This window comes from Pantherophis guttatus, chromosome 1 (genome assembly GCF_059756535.1).
Source record: "Pantherophis guttatus breed Tessera chromosome 1, ASM5975653v1, whole genome shotgun sequence".
In the NCBI taxonomy this organism is placed as follows: Eukaryota; Metazoa; Chordata; class Lepidosauria; order Squamata; family Colubridae; genus Pantherophis; species Pantherophis guttatus.
The window spans coordinates 79,808,126-79,832,855 of record NC_142063.1 but is presented as its reverse complement, the minus strand read 5'-3'; the positions used below and the strand labels follow the sequence as shown (position 1 = coordinate 79,832,855).

The 24,730-nt window shown below is 34.4% G+C and overlaps 1 protein-coding gene across 9 annotated transcripts in view; it reads left to right on the top strand.

The window, feature by feature from the left end:
- LOC132710712 (uncharacterized) overlaps nucleotides 1-24,730 on the top strand; it is a 110,458-nt gene that overhangs the window by 61,141 nt on the left and 24,587 nt on the right. For 6 of the 9 annotated variants that reach the window (XR_015729561.1, XR_015729559.1, XR_015729557.1 and 3 more), the window contains one exon: nucleotides 19,029-19,114. Coding sequence is in view for 3 of the 9 variants with exons in the window: in XM_087876971.1 (XP_087733097.1) it covers nucleotides 19,029-19,114 (86 nt within the window). In the remaining 6 variants the exon portion in view is untranslated. The remainder of the gene's footprint in view (nucleotides 1-19,028; nucleotides 19,115-24,730) is intronic. The other 3 variants (XR_015729560.1, XR_015729558.1, XR_015729562.1) reach the window with 1 other exon arrangement.

The window sequence follows — 24,730 nt, the reverse complement described above, 5'->3', positions numbered from 1 at the left end:
CGAAAAGTATAGAAGGAAAGAAAAACGAAAAAGAAAAAAACAGGTATTCATATGGCAAAAATTTTAATAGCACTGTCATGATTAAACCAGCTGAAGATCAAATCTTTTCAAGTTCACAACAGCTTTCCCATGAAAAGTGGCTAAATAACAGACTTCACATGTGAGGTTAAATTGACATTATGCTTTTTTCATCAAGTGGTATTCTTTCCCAATCCCTTTAAATTAATATTTAATATTAATTACATGTTTCACTATGCTACATTATGGGTCTCCTGTTCACATTCTTCATTATTGGGTATTATATTGTCCTGGAACAAGACTGTATGACTAAATATGATGGAAAGAGATCTTGACGCTGGATTGCCATTTCCTGCAGCAGCTCTGAGTCAAGGATTGCCTGATTTTGCCACTTGAAAGCCTTATGAGCTCTGATGTCTCATAGGTGAATATTATAGATGGACAGTCAGAAGGTAAAGTATCAGAGGGTCCATTGTTTCTGGCGTTCATTAATGCAGTCAACTTAGTTATTATATTTGAACTGCAAGCCCACGAGGAATTAAAAGACAACAAGCTAACAGTACTAGCTATAATTCTTTTTACAATAGTCTTAAAGTTATGTCTACAACAGAAGAAGAAACAGTAGCCCTTGCCTTTAAGAGTACATTAATTATCTTTGTTAGAAATACATTCAGAAAAGGTATCGTTTTAAAGGATATTTTATGAAAATACTACTTCTGTGATTGTTTAATATAACCTTTTTAAGTACAGTATTTGGAAAATGTATGTGCAAATGTAATGCCAGGAATCTGTGTTATTTCTTTTTTTTTTTAATTGCAAAAATTTTACAATTACATTTTCACCCCTTTCCCCCCCCCCTCAACCCACCCCAGCCTTCCCAACCTCCCTAACCCTCCCTAACCCTCCCCTCCCCCCGGACTTCCACACAGTATACTCATATCAAGTAAAAAAAAAAAACCTTTATATAAAACTTATATAAAACTTGAACCCCTCCCTCCCCCTTATAATTTTCTTTTTTATCTTCATTACATTAACATATTTCTATCTTAATATATCATTTTCAAATAAAAGCTATTTGATACTTCCTAGTTTGGTATTTGTTCTGAACATAATCTATCCACTTTTTCCATTCCCATTCATAAGTCTCTTGTGAGTGATCTTTTAGATATGCTGAAATCTTCGCCATCTCTGCAAAACTGGCCATCTTCGTAGTCCATTCCTCAATAGTGGGCAAAGCTTCATTTTTCCAGTATTTACCTATCAATAATCTTGCTGCTGTTATCATATACAATATCAACTTTGTTTTACCCAATGTATTATTTGTTATTTCTAATAGATAAGAAATTTAAGAAGGGAAGCTCCCCCAGTATTTGCCCACCTTATAACAAATATTACAATGGGCATTTGCCAGAAAGCCTATATAACCCAATCCAGGAGGAGTAGAATAGAAACAACAAACGGACATATATAGCATATTCTTCTTATGGACTTGTGAATGGTGGCAATGCATGACTTAAAGCAGGAAAGCTATTTTTAAATGGAATAAATATTCTAGCTGATATGATTTTTAAATTCAGAGAATGAGTGTCACAAGTGGGAACGCAGACTAACGACTCCTTAAAAAGTTAAGTTCTAAAACTTGACTCTGAATTATTGTAGCTTTCCACAAAGGTGTCTTACCTGTAAATCTTAATTTTTAAATATTCCTACAAACCTGAGGTCAAAAGGAACAAAAGGTAGTCAAATGGGGGGGAGGGGAACTCATGGAGAATTGGTTTTAAGTATGGTAATGACAGTGAGGTTATTATACCACATGTACAAAGATGGAAGAAAACAGAAATAGCAACAATGGAAGAGTGGGCTGTGAAGATGGTAGAACTTGCAGAAATGGCTAAATTGACCTGTTTGATTTGGGAAGGAACAACAACTTTTTTAAAAAGACTGGAACCCTTATGGACATTTTGCTGAAAATTGATAAAAATGAACAGGTGATTTCTGTATCTAACAACTAAAAAGAGCTGTATATGGGAAGAAGGGAACTATGTTATGTAACTGCGAAGGAGGAATGGTATCAAGTATGCACATAGCTGCTATAAAGGAGATCAGAAGTCTTTAAGTACTTTAAGCAGTGGTGGGATTCAATTTTTTTAACAACCAGTTCTGTGGGCATGGCTTAGTTGTGGGTGTGGCTTGGTGGTAATGTGACCGGGTGGGCATGGCTATGTGCATAGGGACTACTCAGAGGGCTGAAAAAAGTCATTTCTGACTGGTCCTCGCCCTTATGACCATCACATTTATGCTGGCTGCGGCATTCTTAACAACCGTGTCAGTCATTTCACCACTACTTCTCTTCACCACGGTGACAAGATAGGGCGTAAAACGTAAAATGTGAGGACAGTCCTAAGTTCAAGGACTGGTCAAAAGTGCGAGGACCGGTCAAAAATAACTTTTTCAGCCTTCTGACTAGTCCATATGCACATAGGGACTATTCAGAGGGCTGAAAAAAGTCATTTCTGACTGGTCCTCACATTTTTGACCGGTCCTCGCACTTATGACCTTCCTCATATTTATGCCCCTTGCGGCATTCTTAACAACTGTGTCAGTCATCTCTAATCTTAATCAAATTCAATTTTTCCCTTCTATTCTATATTATACCCCTTCCCAATGTCATCTATTTTTATATCCATCCTCACATTGGTTAATTATGTAATATTACAGTTGTTTAATACAAATTCAACATTTTAGTATAAATCAATTAGTTATATAACTATCTTTTTTGTATATTAATCAATATGAACATGAATATTCCAATTATTTCCATGCAATCCAATTTCTTACAAATCAATTAATTATATTTACCAATAATAATAAACCAAATAATTTTCCCCATATATTCCTCCAAACCACAACTTAACCATTTCTGCTTTCAACACAATATACAATTAATAGTATCTCAATTATTACAATTCCCTAGTTAAATAGAGCTTTTTTTCTTTTGTGTTTTAAAATCTTGAACTCTCCTCTTTTCCCCTAAATTTCCCATTTGCACCTACCTTTTTTGATGAGGAAAAAGAAAAAAAATCTGCCTGCTTAATTTTCCAACATTGCAGCAACAGCAAAGCCAACAGCCTGCTTTACTTTCAGTTTCGTTTTTCAGCATAGCTAGGGGGAAAAAAATCTGCTCCAGCACTCCTTGCAAGCAAGCAAGCAAGCAGCAGAGCCCTGAGCAAAACAGCTGAGAGCAAATCAGCTGAGAGTCGGGAGGCCGATCTAATCAACGGGCTAATTAACCTATGCTGAAACTCCATGGGCCAATAAAATTACAAAAAAACACCGAACCGTTTGTTAAGTTGCTGGCTCGCCCGCCCCTCGCCCACCACTATTTATTGGCAATAAATAGTGGTGCGGAGGGGCGGGACAAGGGGTGGGGCGAGCCAGCAATTTAACAAACGGTTCGGCCGAACCGCCTAGAACTGGCAGAATCCCACCACTGACTTTAAGTATCTCTTTTTTATTTGCTTTCAATTGTTCAAACACTTTTAAAATCATTTTTCTTTCTTAGTTTTCTTCTATGTCATTTCATGTTTATCATTTACAAAAGATTTTTGTAAAAAAAACTTTAATAAAATTGTATGCGTGTGTGTTTGGGTGTATAACTATAAAAGGTACTGTATACAAGCATGCCCTTTTCTTAAAATTCACCTACTTAAGTGTAAACGGCCCAAAGGTGCTTCTTCAAGAGGCAACTAGACTTTCTGGTTTTTCTTTGAAGATGTTTTACTTCACATCCAAGAAGCTTCTTCAGCTCTTTTTTTAAATGTCTTCAAAGAAAACTCCAAAAAGTTCAGTTGCTTCTTGAAAAAGCACCTTTGGGACAATCATGACCTGGATGGCTAAGAATCTCCATAGACATTAAGTGTGAATGATTTTAAAAATACATAGTTTAGGTAGGGTTCTATTTCTCTTTGGGGTAGTACTAAATAAAACAGATTCCTTATAATAAATTCAAACTCAAACTCAAAGTATATATATATATATATATATATATATATATATATATATATATATATATATATATATATATATATATATATATATATATATATATATATATATATATATATATATATATATATATATATATATATATATATATATATATATATATATATATATATATATATATATATATGTTTTTCTTTCTTTTTTGTAGGTTTTATGTGTATTTCTCTCTAGCCAGGTTCCACCTACATAAACCAAGATATTATGCAGCCCTAGTTCAGAGAAATCACAATTCACTAGTTTCTGGACTTTTTTTCTTTTCCTTCTGGCAGCCAGCAGACCCTTTGCTGCCCATTGGGAGACTAAGATAGATCTATTTCGGCCTTATAAGGCCTCATCAGTTAGCCACACCCTCATCTCATGTATCCTCCCTGTAAAGGTACAATATTTGTTTTTCTTTCTTTTTCATAGGTTTTATGTGTATTTCTCTCTAGCCAGGTTCCACCTATGTAAACCAAGATATTATGCAGCCCTAGTTCAGTGAAATCACATTTCACTAGTTTCTTATTTATTTTTCTTTCTTTTTCGTAGGTTTTATGTGTATTTCTCTCTAGCCAGGTTCCACCTACATAAACCAAGATATTATGCAGCCCTAGTTCAGTGAAATCACAATTCACTAGTTTCTATATATATTGCTTTAATTTATATGCCGCCCTTCTCCGGAGACTCAGGGCGGCTTACAATGCGTTAAGCAATAACCTTCATCCTTTTGTATATTTATACAAAGTCAGCCTATTGCCCCCACAATCTGGGTCCTTATTTTACCTACCTTTGAAAGGATGGAAGGCTGAGTCAACCTTGAGCCTGGTGAGATTTGAATTTGCAGTAATTGCAAGCAGCAGATGTTAATAACAGTGCTTTATTTATTCCCCTTTATTCTCATGTTACATTATTTTACTAGTTAACAATTCATAATTCATAATAAATCAGTGTGCGGTGGCAGCCAAAAAAGCCAATGCAATCCTAAATTGCATTAATAGAGGGATTCAATCAAGATCACATGAGGTACTAATACCACTCTATAAAGCCTTAGTAAGACCACACCTAGAATACTGCATCCAGTCTTGGTCACCACACTGTAAAAAAGATGTTGAGACTCTAGGAAGCGTGCAGAGAAGTGCAACAAAGATGATTAAGTGACTTGAGGCTAAAACATATGAAGAACGGTTGCAGGAACTGGGCATGGCTAGTCTAGTGAAGAGAAGGACCAGTGTTCCAATATTTTAGGGGCTACCACAAAGAGGAGGGGGGTCAACCTATTTTCCAAAGCACCTGAAGGCCAGACAAGGAATAATGGATGGAAACTGATCAAGGAGAGATTCAACCCAGAAATAAAGAAATTTTCTGACAGAATCATCAACCAATGGAACAGCCTTCAGAACTTGTGGGTACTTCATCACTGGAAGCTTTCAAGAACAGACTGGATAGCGAAATGTTATAGAGTCTCCTGCTGGGCAGGGGATTGGACTAGATGTCCTACAAGGTCCCTTCTAACACTCTTATTCCATTCCATTCCATTCCATTCCATTCTACTTAGTTACTTAATATAGCCTAAAGTTATGAGTTATATTACCTTGATTTCAGTGACAGAAAATAATCCAGTCATTTCATGTTTAGATAAACATTTAATTACAGTATAATTTTTTAAGAGATAAAGAATAGTACAATTTTTGTGTGATGAACGAAGTGGGCTTGTCTTTCTCAAACAGTAGCCTTTTGCATGATGAGACTAGGCTATTTTTTAATTGGCACAATTAAACACAGGTAGAATTAATTCATTTTAAATCCTGTTATATATATAGTTTTTCTGTCGAAGCACCTGGTCTACCTCAATATGGGTGAGAGCATACTGCTTCCCTTTTGCCTTTCAGCTCCAATCCAGGAGCCCTCAGGCATCATGGCTAGCTGATGAGAGCTAAATAGCTTGAAATAGATCTATACTAGTCTCCTTTTATTTCTTTATCAACAAATATAAATTTTAATTTGTGTGTGTGTGTGTGTGTGTGTGTGTGTGTGTGTGTGTGTGTGTGTGTGTTCCAAAAATGTTTTGAGCCCTTGCACCTAATTTGTGAATTATGGAAATATTTCTTATTATTTTTGTATAAATAAGATGTTTTTGTTTAGAAGAGTGGAGCATATATTTTCTTTCATTTGGATCCATCTTGGAAAATGAGAGATAAACTTAAAGCATTTTTAAGTAAAACTTTATGTTGAATAGGCAGTATTAATGTATTGTTAAAATGCTTTTAAAAAATTCATTAGGTTCTCATTTCTGCTCTTAAATGTGCACTGTCCAAATCTGAGAAACTCTTTTTAACTGATACTCTGATTTGTTCAAATGAGCCATGATCAAATCATGATTTATATTTCTAGTTTGTTTTCAAATCAAACTTTCAACCAATCAGAATTCTGCCAGTTCAGATGTGAATTAGTTAAAAGCAGAAGCAGTTGTGTTGATGTTAACTTTATATCTTATATCTCTACTTGAGATTCAGAAAGTAATAAGTATCACAGCAAATATTTGCACAGATAGCAAATAGTTCAAATAGACACAAACGTGCTTTTTGTCTTAGACTAGGAAAACTAGGAAAATAGACAATTTTCTTGAAAACAAGAGCAAAACATATGAACTGTATCCTAATCCAGATTAAGCAATTTATCTGATAGCGAATGAACTTTGCAGCTCTTTAATTGATAATATTCTATCAGGTCATTGTCAACTTTTAGATAGATTTTCTCCATGAATGTACCATCTACCGCATTTACTTTCTGTATTATTACTGTATATAAAACCCACATACAGAAATTATTTGAAGAAAATGAAAGGTGAATATAAACTGTTGGTAATTCAGTTTGAATTCTCTAGATATCTGCTTAGATGAGCAAAGAATATATTTGTATATTAATAAATTATATTATTAATTCCTAATTAAAGAAACATTTAATCAGACTTTATATCTTTTGCATTTATATCTTAGCTTTTTTTCTGAGTTCTGAAAGGTCTAAGCTAATCTTATGCCCACAATAATTGTGTCATAGTTTGAGCTAAGTAAACTGGGCAAAATTTATCCAATGCCTTTGTAGACAGATGAGAATGAGAACTAATTTCCAGAATTAAGTCCTACAGTTTAACCACTGCATTTTACTAGCTTTCTGGTTTGGATCAACCTTGCTTATTTTAGTCAGTTGAATTATTGCTATCCAAGGATATCTGAACATATGCAAGATGCATAGCATTTGCCTTTTCAATTTACATAAAATTCTTTGTTGAATATTTAACAGATTCAGAACTTAGCAGAAGTTGAGATATTTAAGCTCAAATTTGAGAAAAAACAACAATTCAGAAGTTACAAAACTCTAGATTATAGGTTTATGCACTTGCTTCTCCATCCAAAAAGTTTTCTCTGTGCTACAGCCCACTACTGTGCATTCATGTTAATACCTGATCTATTCCCAGAAGTGGCTGAGAGACTGGAATGTGACTGGAATGTAAGACAAAAGGAAAACTTTAAAAACAGTGTGGGTGGGAAGTAGACAACAGATTTATCATTGCAATCACAAATAGTACTGTTCCATCTTTCTCCCTTTCAGGCCCTGGGAAATTTTGGGTTTGGTAATTTAATAATAAAACAGACTATGGGCAGTTTAAAAATGGTTAAAAAACATTTAAAGCAAAGTACAATTCAAAAAACACAGAAACAGCATACAACAACAGAACAAGGCAAATAACCCAAACTCGGAGAGGAACAAAGAAAAGGAAGAAAGTGGGCATCAGTCCGTTCCAAAGGCCCATATGAAGAGCCATGTCTACAGGGTCTTCAAAATACTAATAGGGTGGAGGTCATATCAATCTTGGGAGGAACCTCAAACCAGGGGACATGTCCTGCTGCCGAGAAGGTCTGCTTCCAGGCTCTGATAGTATCATTTTTTAATTGATGGAACCCAGACCCAGCCAACCCTGCTCAATCAAATATGATGGAAGGTAGGTGGTCCCTTAAATCAGTGGTCCCCAACCCCCGGTCCGCGGACCGGTGCCGGGCCGTGGAGTACCTGGCACCGGGCCGCGCAGCGGCCGGGGGACATGAACGCTGCAGCGCAAAGGCTCCTGGGCCGTGCGCAAAAGCTCCTGGGCCGTGCGCAATGGGCCGTGCACAAAAGCTCCTGGGCCGTGCCCCCACCCCTGCGTGCGCTCAGCGGGCCGCGGCGATAAAAAGGTTGGGGACCACTGCCTTAAATAACCAATCCTATGCCATGTAGGGCTTCATAGGTAGTGACCAACACCCTGAATCCTACATAGAAGCAAACTTGGCAACCTATGCAGCTTTCAAAACAGAGTTGTTACATGGGCATAGTGAAACATGCCCATTACTGCCTATGCCACTGTATTCTGGATCAAGTGAAGATTCCTCTAGTCTTCAAGGGCGGTCTCATGTAAAGCGCATTGCAGAGGTCAAGTCAATTTCCTCCCCATTGGAACGAGGAGTTTTCAAATTGCTTTCTATTAATATATGCAATGTTTATACTGTTTGAAACAAGTATTTTAAATTTCCAAATGAAATAGCATGATTTTCTGATCAAATCCATAATCTAATAATAATTATCAAATGTCATTCATCTTAGTGCAAATAAACCACATTTTTGCTCATTTTTTCCTTCTTAAGTAGAAAGTCAGTACTTTGGGAAATGTAATTTTTGGAATCAAATTTTATTTTCAGCCAATCAAATTTTTATTTGCATCCATATGTTAATTATTCCAAGGGAGCTTCCTACAGATATAAAATAATGTGTTTTGTAACAAATGACTCCAAAAGTATTAGTAACTTTTCTTCTAAATAAAGATCACAGAGGAGCTTTAAAAAAATTATACAGCAGAAGCCTGCTTATTTTTATTCCATTCTCTCTCTCTCTCTCTCTCTTGTGTAACAGTAACTAAATTTTTCTGTGAAATAAAATATACAAGGATTTTAGCATTGAAATTGTCAAGCGCAAAGGTAATCAGGAGATTCAGGCAGTTCAAACGAGTATAAAGATTTATTGTAAGCTTAAGCTCTCTACAAGAATCTGAGCTCCTAACGGTCAATGGAAATTAGCAGGAGTTAAGAAAGGCATTCAAGATGGGCTGGACTTAGATCTCTTGTGGGCATGCAGGGACTCATGACTGATGACGCATTTGACCCCTCCCTCGGGCTCAGCCTTGCCATCTCCTACAAAAATTCCATGGAAAAAATATGGCACTGACTAAAAGCACTGCATGGAGTAGGAGAGCTATGTTTGCTTCCTAGAATGGCCAGAAATTCCAAGTTGGTAGATTTTGTCATTGTAGCATATATACATTAAAATCATACACAGTCCAAGGAAGGAAATTTGTGTGAGAGAGAGAGAAAGAGAGGGAGTGAGTGAGGGAGGGAGGGGGGGGGAGAGAGAGAGAGAGAGAGAGGGAAGGAGGGAGGGTGGGGGAGAGAGAGAGAGAGATAACAGATGTTATGTTTCTAAAATAGCATCCACAAAGCAACAAAGTCATTCTGTGTAATTAAACATTTACATGACACCTTAACTCTAACCCCTATATCAATGTTTCTCAAGTCAGTAATTCCCAGAATTCCTCAGTCAACAAGCTAGCTGGGGAATTCTGGGAGTTGAAGTCTAGAAATCTTAAAGCTACCAAGGCTGAGAAACACATATTATGATTGTGTACTTAGGTTGTTGTAATGCTTTATGAATATGCTGAAAACAATTTAAGAATTTATGAAAATCTTTTATGAAAATTTAGGGTGGTAAAGTTGAAGCATTTCATGCCTTCTTGCTTGAAAATAAATTGTACTGAAATAAGTAAAACTTATTTCTAAGGCACATGTAGCCTCCTGAGGTACCTAAATGTATAAATATATCTTTCAAAATTCTCATTGCTGTATAATAAGTATATTTAATAAGACCATGCTCAATATTATCAAACAAATGTTAAACAAATGAGACCACCACCACAAGTAAATGTCATCTATTTGTACAGTGTCTAGTTTTCTAACCACTTAAAATCCCCTTTTTTAAAAAATAAAAATCCTTTACATAATTATTCTTCCAATTCATAGGTTTGGAAAAAAGAAGTTCTTTACTTCTTCTCTGAAAGCAGAAGAAGCAGGAGGCAAGCTTAACTGCTCAGGGATTGCATTTCATAGTTGGGAATAAAACTCTTTCTGAAAGCTGCTATCTTTATACTATTGTTTTTTTTTTAATTTAATTTTATTTTACTTTAAAACCATGTTTCTCTGTCCCAGGATGGGTTTTTTGTTTTTTGTTTTACTTTAGTAGTAATTATAGAAAGAGCGACTTAGCATTGTGGCATTACCTAGCATTTGACTATGCTTGGTCATCACAAGGCCAATCCTGAGTGAGATCTGTTGTCCTCATTTCAAATTGGTAACCCTGAGCAAATCAGCTTTAGTTCAAAAACAATAACATTAAACAATTTGAGAGGTACTTTGGAACTCCTTTTTCGTAGCCCCTTTCCTAAAGCAATGAATGGGAATGCTTTGGCTGCTGATATAAGGTTTATTTAGAAGCCCTTTTGCTTTCAGTGACAGTATGTTTTTTATTGTTATGTAATAGCTGCAACTCTAATTTGACACTGAAATGTTTTCTCTAACATCAAAACTATAATCACTAAATATAGTTCCCTTCAAAAGGAGCCAAATACCTTAGCTGCATGTGTTAATGACCTAGAACAAGCAAATATGAATTTTTGGAATAGATTTTACATCTTAGGAGGAGACAACATCTAGTGTTGAAATGTTATGGTGCAAACCAGCCATAAGGGCTATTACCCAGACTGACTATATTAGCCTAGTAGCAGATGAGAGTCTATAGCCTAAGTCTATTTTAATGCTAAACTGTAACAACAGTAAAAGCTAGGAAATGTCTGTTTGTTTGCCCCATACTATTAGAAAAGAATATAGTGGGGAAAACATTTAGTGAATTTTAGTGAATTTGGTTCTTGCACTGAGAAGTCATGATTGAAATCATGTGTTTCGTGGTTAAAGAAGCAATCTTGATCTGTTTTCTGGTTTTAAAAAATAATAAGATGCCAAAGGTTTGAGATATGTCTCATCTAGATATAAAAACAACTCCCTTCTAAAAATTCAGGATGTAGCTATATCAACCATTTATTAAGTTTAGAATAAAAATATCAAGAACTTTAAATATTAAACCTTCTAGTTTAATGAGAAATTTGAACTGGGAATTTTCTATGAACATGGAACAGAAAGAAAGAAAAGAAAATGTAATATAAAATGAAGAAAACCTCATTTTCTCCATTATATTCACATAGTGCCTAATTTTAAAATTTCCCTATACGTTGTCTTAGGTCTTCCAACATTTTTTTTTAATTTAAAAGACCCTAATATGTTGTTTTGTGAAAACAAGAAAGTTTTCCTATTTTTAAAATTATTTTTATTTTGCATTACTTTGATCTTTTTGATTTTCAGGTCTTTTAGATCCTTTTTTGGATCTTGTAATCAGAAATGGAAAGGGTATTTCAAATAGGTCTGCACCATTTAAGCATATAAAGGCAATACTATATATAATTCCTTTATTTTATTTTCAATAAACCCTACAATAGGATTGGCTTTTTTCACTATTTGCTTAATGTTTAACTAATGTGTTTATTATCTAGCAAAATCAAAATCTGGAGACAATTTACCACAGTCTGCTTCAGTTTTTCTTCTGAATCCTTTATTATGGTCTATGACCATAATTAATTTGATTGATTGGTTCTTTTAAATACTTTGACATCTTCTGCAAACCTGACCACATAGTATATTGTAATGTTCATAAAGACATAAAGAGAAAGAAGGAAAGAAGGAAAATTTAAAAGAGAGGGAAAAGTATCAAAATACATATGTTAATAATAACTGCTTTTAAACAAAAGGTTAAACATTGAGCACATGAAATAATATTGATCTGTGTTTTCATTATGTTGATAAGCAATCAGTTCATCAGCCAAGTGGGAACAGGTTTCAGCATTTCAAAAATGTAAACCTGGTGTGGGTTTTCTTTTCATTATGAAAGAGTAGACTACAATTCAAAATTACATTTAAATCATTACATTACTCTAATTTCCCAAAACCAAATAAGAGTTAAAGCAAACTGTGACGAAGATGAGACATACCTATGTCTCCTCCACAATTTCAAGGATTGATAGACGATCTTTTAAAACATTCTCTGAGATGTCTAATAAATATTTTTAAAAATGAATTAATTTAGTATAAAGACTATAAAGGCATACTTTATGACCATTAATAATTGATTTATTAATATCGAGTATTCAAACTGTTTATTCTATGTAACTGATATTCCTTCAGCAAATAACCAATATCCATTTATGAATAATCTGTAACTGTCTATAAAAATACCATAGATTTAAAATAATTTAAAACACATTTCAATGTTTTTAGTGGTTCAGAAATTTTAGAAGTTAATGCTTAAGCACCAAAATGCAAAACATCATTTAATTCAATAAGATGCCATTTTCTATTTTAGACAATCCGAATTCCTATTGTAGACACTTTTAACCCAAGTATTTTTAAAAAATGACTGGCAATAATCTTATCTAAAGTATTAATATCCTGATTAGTCTATGAATTCCAAAATAAATAAACCAAATCAACTAATCTTCCCTTCTTATACTGGTCTAATCCCAAAGTATGAATTTATTGTTTGTGTAAGGATCAAAATTGTATTTCCATCCCAACATCTTCTAAATATGCCAAAAAACATTTAATGTTAAAAACAATTAACAATTATGACTAAGAGGATGATCGCAACCCTACTATGACAAAGTGACCATATAATACTTTGTAATCATAGGCATCATGGTTTAATCACTTGGATTCCATAGAGAAAAGGAAATTAAAATATATGCCCAGTTGTAAAGCATAAAGAGAGGAAAGTTAAAAGTCTTTATTGTAACTGTAATTTAAATAAAGAAGACTTAAGAGTTGGTTCTTCCCTCCTCCCATCCCGCAAAAAAATCATTTTTACTTTGTCAATTTACTTTGAGTCTCCTAAAAGTATTAACTTAGGAACTTTTCTAAATACATATATTACATATATATTAAATACATATATTAACTTTGGAATAATATTAATTTTTCCAGCATTTAACTTTCTCAGTAAACTGCCTATGACTTTTAACCATCTCAAAGCAGCATTACTTTGAGACAAACAATTTGAAATATTTGCATCTACAACTATTTTTTTTTCTAAGAATACCTATGCCAAAGTATCTCAAGTATTCAAATACCCAAGTAAAGCTCCAATTTTTACAGATTTCCACCAACACATCAAAACTCTCAGAAGTACTGTATATGAAACTTGCTCAAACTGAATTGCCTCAAATCATTCTTCTATATCAATAGATTTTAATATAGAACATTGTAATTATTTAACATCAGCATATATGAAAAAAAGTTTGGTTACTCCAGCTGTTTTTACATCCAGAATATCTTTTCCATGGCTGGAAAGATAGACCAGTTTTTCCAATGTCAAATGAAATATAAGACAAGATAAAGAGCACTGATGACAAATTCCATGAGATATTGTGATGCATAATAATTCCATTCTAATAAAAGAAATGAGAATACCACATTGTAATCCAATCAATAAAAAAGGAGAAAATTCATATTAGGACCACATGACCCACAAAAGTTGAATTGCATCATATCAATGGTCTTATCTGCATTCATTGAAATCATCAGTGCTGATTACCATTACAAATTAGTAGTCCGACATTATATGTCATCCTTTTATAAAACTAGATTGCACAAAGTAAATAATATAAGGTAATCTAAATTGTATACTACTTTCCAGGGTTACTGTTAAAATGTGTGTATTCATAGTTAGGAGACTGAGTGATCATTTGCAGACTCTGTAAATTCTTTACTAGCCTTTAAGATTACAGTTCAATTAAAGGAAACTGTAAAATATTCATTAAAAACGTTCTGTTAGAAATTTCAAATAGGTCTGAAAAAAAGATCAGTGTATGACTTCTGCTTCTCAATAGGTTAGGCATCACTTATAATAGTAACAATTACTTCTTGGGAAAGTAAACATCTAGATCAGAGGTGTCAAACTTGATTTCATTGAGGGTCGCATCAGTGTAGTGTTTGACCTCAGGAGGCCTTGGGTGGGTGTGGCCAAGGTGGGTGTGGCCAGCTCAACATCACTCGTGTCAGGGGTGCCTATGGTGGCCCGAGCACTCTGCCAGCGTGCTCGAGCCTCCCGAGTTCAATTTTTGGCTGCCATGTCCTCCTGCAACCCACTGCCAGTGAAAACGGCGCTTGGGAGGGTTGCATGTGGTCCTCCTGAGCTCCGTTTTTTTTTTAATTTGATTTATATACCGCCCTTCTCCGGAGACTCAGGGCGGCTTACAATGCACTAAGCAATAGCCTTCATACTTTTGTATATTTATACAAAGTCAGTTTATTGCCCCCATAATCTGGGTCCTCATTTTACCTACCTTTGAAAGGATGGAAGGCTGAGTCAACCTTGAGCCTGGTGAGATTTGAACTTGCAGTAATTGCAGGCAGCAGATGTAAGTGGATGTTAATTAGTCTGCTGAGCCACCAGAGCTCTTTTTCACTTCGTTTTCACTAGCAGAGGGTCGCAGAAGGCTGTGGCAGTCGAAAACGGAGCTTAGGAGCCCATTTTCACTGGCAGAAGCACTGCAGGCCAGTCCTTCGCTGTTTCCAGAGTGGTCCCGCAGGCCAGATCTAAGTACCCTGGGGGCCAGATCCGGCCTCCAGGTCTTGAGTTTGACCTCCCTGATCTAGATAGATAAACAGCTTGTTTATGTGTAATCTGTGGAAAAGCCGCATTATTTATAAATGATTAATTTCTTCTTTAGTAACTTTGAATTCACTACTGTAAAGTCACGCAAAATCAGAGTAATTAATATACTCTACTTTTCAATAGCATAAACATTACTTTGTTAACTATTGCTGATCACCTTCCTGCTCATCTGTGTTTACACATTAGTTCTTACTTTCCACCACTACAAAAGCTCCCTACATACCAGATTCTTGCTTTTTTATTCTTTGGCTAGTTACCAATTTAAATTACTCATAAAAAAAATAGTAGTCATGTTAGTCATGGGAAAGAAATCCCAAAGCTATGAGAGTATTACATGACTTAGGCCAATAGTTGTTAAGGTTTGTTTGCAATGCTCACTCCAGAGACATTATTAAAAAGGCTTTTATGAAAGCTGAGTATAAGTCTACCAAATTATCTGTATGTACATAAATCTTGGAAAAAATTTTTGAGATGCAGGTCTTTCCTTTGCAAAAATAATCCTTATTGTCCTCAATACTCAATACTTTCTGCCCTTCTAGAGTCTTAAATAATTCCACTGATAATGATGGGTCCTGACTCCTGCTACTAAACTGGAATCTAACCTAGCTGGCTTATGATCCTCTGTATTTTCTTTTTTAAAACCACTATGTTATTCAGAAATTTCTAATGTGTGTACTTTCTCCTCAGAAAGTTTGCAAAGTCACAGAATTTGAGTTCTTAAATAAATAATCTTAGAGGAATATCATTCAAACCCAATTCTAATGGACTTTTAATTTGTTGGTATACCCTAACACTTTTAATTTTATTCTATTTCATTCAGTAATATTGCTGATTTAAATTTATCTATAAATTTATCTTTATTAAAGATAAATATGTATTTACTTATTTGTTCACACCTTCATTATTTTACAAATAACTCAAGGTGGCAAACATATCCAACACCTTCCTCTTCCTATTTTCCCCACAACAACAACAACTCTGTGAGATATGGTGGACTGAGAGAGAGTGAAGGTTACCCAGCTGGCTTTCTTGACAAAGTTGGGACTAGAACTCACAGTCTCCCACTTCCCAGCCTGGTGCAATAACAAACTGGCTCGAGGCTCTTAAAATGTATTCAGTGTCTATGCAATCTTCCTTCTGTATTATTTTAACTTTTCTGCCAACTTACAATTTTTCCGGCTCCATTTTGAACTAACAAACTAAATACTTACAGTGAGCATTCATTATTTTTAACAAAATGTTTGAATCATCACTGCCACTGCTGATGTTCATTTAGTTACTATATTTTGCACATTTTATTTCTTTCATAAACATCAATTTTCTTTTTTAAAAATTAAAAATTGACCCATTACTCAGCTCGTTGATTATAATTTTCTTATTTTCTTGCATTTACTGCATTGCTAGCTCTATTTCTTTCTTTAGTGTTTTTTCCAAAGGGTCATACGCTTGGCAGAGATATTGGCTTGAAAGAAAGCTGAGAAGGCCTAACCAATTACCAAGTGAAGGAAAGTTTATTAACGTCTCAAGTGTCAGTTTTATATCCTAAGTTCCAAGTGCAAATCAGTTGATTCCAGTGACTTAATTCTGATTGTAACCTTAGTAAGGAACAACAGTAGCTCCCAAAATAGTCATTACTCCAAAGGAGCATTTCCTTTCACTGGCATGTCCTTCTATGGCCTTGTAGACTAGGAAGTTGAGTCTAGATCTGGACCTGAGATATCAGTTCCTTCTTCACCTGGCTCCTGGACCCATTAGTCTCCAGAGCTTCTTCAGCTGCTTCTTATTCTCTGAGGATGAATCTGTGATGTGTTTCTTCCATGACATCCTCCTGAGAAGGGTTCTTCTATATTAGGTTCATGCACATGTGCTGTAGCTGCACAATACATTCACAGATATAAATAACATTCATTTTTGCTAAAAAAAAAACCCAAAACCTTAATATCAATTTAGCCACTGGAAATGAAAATAGTAAAACCCACCCATTATTACAAGGTAGGATTTTTATTATTTTTATTTTTTGCTTTGTTCTACTTGCCTGACTTCTTTATTTAATGATCATTATAACATTTTGGTCTAACAATCTAATATTTTATTCAGTGTATAAAAAGATCTGGTTTTGTTATCGGAAGCTTTGTGGAACAGTTTGCTCCTTTTATATTTTCTAAATCATTGTATTTGTTGTTCATTTGTTGCTCATATATCCTTGAATATATGCCCTTCTTTTACACAGTTTATACCTAGAAATAATTGTGGACAGAATAATTCTGTCCAGTCTACCAATTTTCTCATAAGTGTGCCATCTTGTTCTTATTTCTTATAGAAACAGGCACTCCATTTTTAATGTCAAGATTGGAACTCTTTAGTTTTATCATATAAAATACATGAACGTTATTAAAGAAGCAGTTTGCCTTTTTAAGTATATGCTATAGTTCTATTGTAGGATCACAAGACAACTGATTATAAAGATTTTGTTAGGAACACATTTAAGAAAACAAATTGATTTTCAGATCGGAGTACAACTCAGAATCTAAAAGATTTTTAAAATCTATTCATATTTCTGTGGTTTGGTTGTCTGTAGATGTACTTCAGTAATGTTAATGCCATTTACAATCTAGAAGATTCTTTTCTTCTTTTGTTTCTTTGTACCATACATACCTTTAAAGGCTATTACGAGATCTGCTCCTTCTATAATTGATGTTCTGCTGTTTGGAAATTTTATCTATTTTGTTATCCATAATAGGCAACTTGTTCTGTAATACACTCTGAGATAGGGAATGCACCACTTTCTTTTAAGTTTTGCAAGATTGGTTGTTTTTCCCCCCTGCTCCATATGCACACTAATTGTTCTTTGCCAATCAGAAAAGGATTTATGTAAACTGGCTAACAAGTAGCCAGCATCTGTCCATGACCTAGAGTTACTCAGTGTTTTCACTAATGCAACTAACTCCATAAAAGTCACCTCAGGCACTAGTTATATTTTCAAAACAAAACTCTTAAGAATATTTCTTGCAGAACTCAGATTCACACTGATTCTATGTTTAGCATCTAAAAATGGTATAATATCTGTTACATCATGATTGTTCCATTATGTAGTTCCTTACCAGATATTAGATTAAACTTTGTCTTTTGGGACAAATGAAAATTAAGCCAGGAAAATATGGTCAAATTCACTGTTATGGCTTATTTGAGTTGCTTTGTTCTTTCAGCTTTTGCCTTTGCCTTTCTAAGCTTTTCCAACTAAGTAAATCTTCAACCATTTGATTCTAAGTGCCGTCGCAAATAAGATTCCGCATTGCTATGGAATAATCAAATTACATCTGATTGTGAATATTATCTGAAATTGCTCCCAATAACTTAACTGAGGATTCAACAGATGCTTTCTAGAAATTACTTTAAGAAAACATGATTCCACACTCTGTCCATGTAGATGGTTTGGGAAGATCATGTATCCCATTTTCTGTTTTATTGCCTTTTGTTTTCAGATATTCAATCTAATGAACGGATTGATTTCAAACTGATCTCTTAAGACAATTGGTATCACCTTAGTATTCAGAAAATTATTTGTTGTTGTTGTTTTTACTTCTCTGAATAGCAGTCAAGCCTCTTGGCAACAAGACATTTTGTCCTGTCAGCTTATAAAGTCCAATCTAAATGTTTATCGTTTCCCCAGTTTAATGAATAAGTCAGGATTTACCTAATATGAGTAATTTTTTCTTGTAATCATGTAATCTATATACTTTTTATAACCTATAACAACCGGGGGAAATCCCAGGGCTTTGTGCTAAATTGAGAAATATGGCAAAATAAGGAAGTGGTAAATTACTTGCATATTGTTGTCCAAGAAAACTGCATGGTTATACGAAGCTCAAATCAAGGCAATCTTTACCTCATGACAAATAATAAATAGTTGTATTGGTTATACAGTACCAGATCCTGGAATCAAGTGGTTAAATTATAAATATTTTAATAAAATAAATAGGCCCACCACATCTCATCTTTTTATGTAAATCCATATATATGTAAATTCATATAGGAAAAGAATATTGATGAATCAATAAAGGCAAAGTTATTTAATATATTTATGTTTTGTTACTTTTCTTCTGCAGTTATCTTCTGTATTTTCTCCTATCCTTTGAGGGAAAGTATCTCTTCTGAAAAGAAGAGATCCACTTTAGGTATGTATTTGAATAAGGTACGTATGCATACAATATATATATATATTTACATGCTGTATTGCAAGTGTTCTTTTAGTGAATGTGCCTGTCATAGGAAAAAAAATAAACTTATAATTTCATTCAGAAAAACTAAAATAGAAAAACAAGGGTAGATACTTAAGTTTGTGGAAGTTGTATATTGAGTTAATAGTGCTTTTTGGCCAGTGATTCCCAAACTGTCATATGTAAGAAACAGAAGTGCTTTCTTTTCTGTCTTCCAAGGTTGTTGGTACATTATAAGAATCCCAAAGGTGCATTTTCAGGGGGCAACTAGACTTTCTTGTTTTGTTTTTTTCTTTTGAAGACATTTTGCTTCTTGGATAAGAAGCAAAACATCTTCAAAATAAAAAGCAAGAAAGTCCAGTTGCCTCCTCAAAAAGCACCTTTGGACAACCATGACCTGGATGACTGAGAATCTCTACAGACTTATGTTATAAGAAGCATAACTTTCTCTTGTTTCTGTCCATATATGGGCAATTACATCACTATAACAAATAAAGATCAGCCTGTCCTGCAGTTAACTGAAAAGTAGGAATTTCATAAGCATTAATTATGTTCAAGTAGCATATCTTGTACATATCTTAGTAAGTATAGTCTCAACATATTTGACACTATTTTTGTCTAGAGGGCTTTAAAACCACCTTTCAACCTTATGTAGAAAGAGAGTAGTACCCAAATATCATTTTGGCAATCCCTAAGTACAAAGGACTATTCTGACAACTTTTTAAATGTTACAGCATAGTAAATATTATATTATTATTATTAGTAGTAGCAGTGGTGGTATTGTTAAATTTTTAATCTGCCTTCAGATTATACTCCAGTCTGAATCTCATAAATGTTCTCCATATACCAGACATTTGTGAATCACTCTGTGTGTGTGTGTGTGTGTGTATTTGCCATCATAATTAAGATATATTATGTATGAAAATGCAGTAGGCATTATTTATATCTAATGTGATATAATATTAGACAGATACTTTTGCATGCTAAAAAAGAATTTGTAGGTTTATTAGACCTTCATTATTTTGTTTAATGTGTGTGTGTTTTCTTCATTGAATATATCCAAAGCAGTTTACATATGAAAATTATACATTTTTTTCAGTAAGGAGACAGGTCATCTGAAGCCTTTACAACTAATTTCCTATTTGTAATAGCATTAGTGAACTTAACTAGTTAGGAACTTGACCTATTAAATCTACACTAGAAGTGTTTATAACTATGACACACACCAAGACATCATTATTTTAACATATGTTTTGCTAGATCGCTTATCTACAAATGGATAATTTAGTTTAACAATGACTGATAAGCTTGTGTTCAACTCACTGAGTTAATTCTGGAAATACAATAACATAATTTCAGGTTGTGTCTATACTATACAGTACATTATTTGAGGGTTTTTTTAAAAGTAATTAACATAAATCTATTTTGAATAAAACTGCAGTAACATAAACAGTCAGCAAGAGGAAGTTTAATTTGTTAATACCCAGTCGTAACTTAGTCAAAATTGTTCTTGCTAAGTATAATCAGAAAGGATGTGTGCGCACGCAGAAATCTCATTCGTGCCAGTGAGAAGTTTTGTTTTGTTTTGTTTTTTCTTAGTGTAATTTGTTTTGTGAGATAAGACTTATGAAATTGAGTAATGGGAGGGAAAGAACTAAATAATGTGATTGAGTCCTGTGTGCTATGATTCTGAGTCAAAATAGACTGGTCATCTTTATTGTTATATTTCTTTTTTAATCCATGAAGTGCTATTGCTTTGAATGTTACATTTGTTATGTCCATCATTGGGTTGATACAGTTCAATTTTCAATTTTGACACAGTATAAAACATTGAGTTTACGGCTGGCTCCCATATGCATGCAAGCTCTTGATAGTTGATGACTCACTACCGAACATATAAACTGACTGCTGAAAAGGAACAGATTTGAGATGGTTTGTCATTTGCCGTTGGTTGCCTTTTTTTTTCTTACATAACTGTTTGTGATTATATCTAAGAACATATATTTGCCAACCTCTGGAGGAATGTTAAAAATTAAAGTGGATGATCTAATACTGTCCAATCGTGCATAGCTGGAGGCATTTAAAAAAAAAGGGACTCTGGTATTAGGCTCTGCAAAATGTAGTTGGCCATTCAGGAGTTGTGCAACTCTCTCTTGCAGTTTGAGCATCTTATACCCATTTTGTGGGTGTGCTCTCAGTGACACTGGACAGTGGTTGTATTGAGCCTCCAGCTGTCTCTGTGGCCATTTTAAAGGGAAAAGAGCCTGTAATTTACTTGGCTTACAATTCTAACCACAACATCAAGGAATAAGTTTTTTTTTTTTCTCCATGAGAGGTTTTCATTTGCAGAAACAAGTCCTGCTTCTAGTTATTAAATAGGATATTGCAAAATTATCTTCTTAAAACCTTTCCTTGAAGAATTTAGACTGTCAAAAATCATATCAGACGTAACCCTCATCTGTTAATTTAGCAGTTTGTTTTTGTAAGTTTTTTTTTTTTTTTTAAGTATCAATGTTGCTATATAAAATCTTTGGAGAAGCTTTCATGGCAGTTTGCTGTTGAGAACTATGGGTGGATTCAAATCATGTTTGTCGTTTTCCCATTCACAATGGCATTAGCAGTCATCTGATAGTTAAGTTATACTTAGTATATTGGAAGAAAAGATAGCAGAATGTGCATGTTAACTCAAGTCACAAATTATCCAAGTAATATTAGAAAACAGTGTTATGTAATAGGAATATAAATTCTTACAGATGATTTCTATCTTAGGACCTTGAGCCAATTTGGAACTAGTGCTATGCTTCTGTGAATCCATAAACTGGGCTATGTTTGAGAGTTAAGCTAATGTCTGACCCAACTACAAGACATTTGAAACTGCAGTAAAAGGACCCGGATTGTGGGGGCAATAAGCTGACTTTGTATAAAATATACAAAAGTATGAAGGCTATTGCTTAACGCATTGTAAGCCACCCTGAGTCTCCAGAGAAGGGTGGCATATAAATCAAATAAAAAATAATAATTAAAAAAATCAGATTTTCTTTTAACACTGGAGGTTTGTGGGACTTGTGGGCAGTTTAAAGATATTTTGTCACCATCTCTGGCCCCTCTTCAGCTCCCTTTTATATGACCGATTCTTTAAAAAAGTTTTATACTACTGTGGGAAGCTACCCCTCTCCTAGAAGAATGAAATATTTTGAGAAATATTTAAAAAGGCAGGATAAAATATTTCCCCTAAAAGAGTAATAAAAATTTTAAGGGAGACACAAACTCAGAGCCCCAGTTCCCTGCCCCTAGCAGATATTTTGAGCCCATTAAGAAAGACTGGGCCATCCTGTCTACAAAACACCTTCAACTCTAGGATGATGGGATTAAGACATAACCCTTCAGGACATAATAGGATTAACCCACTACCATCTAGCAACAGAGCTCACTTCATTGCACAATCTCCTAAGGACATTGCATCACCCTCCAAACTTCAACCAAACTTAGCTCAGACAATCTATGATCCTTACATAACCCTTACAACAGCCAATAGAATACATGCTCGTCCACAGGAACAGGAAACTCAAATGCAAAGCCCATGAAAAGGTATAAAGACCCCTCACTCTCAACTCCATATTGAGAGCTACTGTATCTAGAACCAAGTGCTTGGTGGTTCTGCTTCATCAATAAATGGGCCCTCTTTCCAATCAGCCTCCAGACTCCATTTTGTCTCCAGTGCCTTTCTCTTGACTTGGAACTGAACCAGATGGATATTTCTTCTAACATTGCCAAACTGAAAAGCAATTCCTAGTAGTTTACATCATAAGGATGTTGGAAGAGTTTGGATGTTGGGGCAATAGCAAACAATTTATTTCTGTTTTATTTGGATAAAGAGATTTTTGTTCCCTGAAGGACCTGGGTGTCAAGCCTGTAATTTTTGTGAAGTTGGTAGTTCAAGAACGCCATGCATGATTTTCAAATAGTTTTTGTAAGACTGAGGAGAAGTAGTGGTGAGATGGAAGTGTTCAGAGGGAGAGAGTTCTTTGTTCTCCAAGTTCTTGACTTACCACAATATAGAAAACCCTAAGGAAATATTTTATTGCAACACACACCTTCTCCAAATAATAGGCTATTGCTCCAGAATTGCATCATTTCCACCTTTGCAAGGTGATGTTGTCATGTAAATGTGTCTTTGATACAGTATTCAATCCTTATTCTGTCTGTTAACCCTCACTTTACACCCATTTTCCCACTCTTGTTTTAGAATTTGTTTTGTAACCTCAAGGTTACAAAACTGCAAGGTTAAGGGACACATTAAGCAAAAGCAAGATAAGTAAATTACATCATGGCTTTATACAATGTTTAATGTGATCTTGGAGCAGCAATACTGTCAGGTATTCTACAAAATAACTCAAAGGCCAAAAGTAAAGGACTGAAGAACTACCTTCAGTTGGGTTCTTCCAACCTATTCAGAAGATCTTTTTAAAAATGAGCCTATTTTAATGGTTGAGATATATTACTTACTGATTTAAATGGGGGAATTTAAAGGAGGCAAAGGTTGCTTTTGCACTTTACTTATTTTGCCAGTTAATCATGGCAACCTGTTTAGAGAAATTATTCAGAAAAGTCCTCCCTGAATGTTCTGCCTGAGAGTGGTATCAGGTGCACAAACAAAGGGTAGTCAGTCAAAGATTCTATTCCTAAGCAAGGTGAAGAAAAACTTCTGCCTCTGGTAACAAGAATTGGAGGTTTTGGCCAGTGTTATTCCATCTATTTCAAAGAAGAGTGCCTTAAAGCAAAAGAGCTCTAGATATGCTTAAGGCTTAATAGAACTTTATGATCATTCTGTACTATCTGAAAAAAAAATAACCTGTACCTGAATAAAATAACTGAAGTGAAGTTTGTGTGTATGTGAGAGAGAGGGTGAGGGAGGGAGAGAGGGAGAGAGATCCAGTTACCAAAGTGCCAGAGTGGTTTGCAATGGAAAAATCCATTTTTGTTTTAAATCTGAACATAATTTTTCTTCCATTACCATCCGACCCACTCTATCTTCAATAGTCTAATTGAGGATGATCTAGAACTAATTTATATTTAATAAATTTGAACTGGTGTCTAAAATCTTCAGTTCTTGATATCAACATGATGGTTTGTATAACTCCAATTTTAATAAATTTAGATTGCAGTAGCAATATTGGCTTAATTATAATCTGAGCATCAATACCATATCACATGTGTTTTTATCCTAGACTTGCAAATTAAGTTGCTCTGAATTGTAAGAATAGGACTTTTTTCAAGTAAATGGTTAGAATTAGAACTCATTGATTGACTTTCAGAAATCCAAAGTGTATTAAAAGTTAAATGTCTTCTAGAAACATGAGCCTTGTAGACTTACAAAATTATTTACTATTTTAATCAAATTGATTCTAATCACTCAGGCAAGTACTTCTACATCAGCAGCAATGTTTAAAGATGGTCTGTTTTTCTGACTTTACTCCTGGTTTTTTTTAAGATGGGGAGTGTATTTTTCAGTGCTAATGCTGGTATCATGCATATCATATTCTAAGCTACTTGTAAGCACTGCATGAAAAATCTAGTTTAAGAATTTTAAA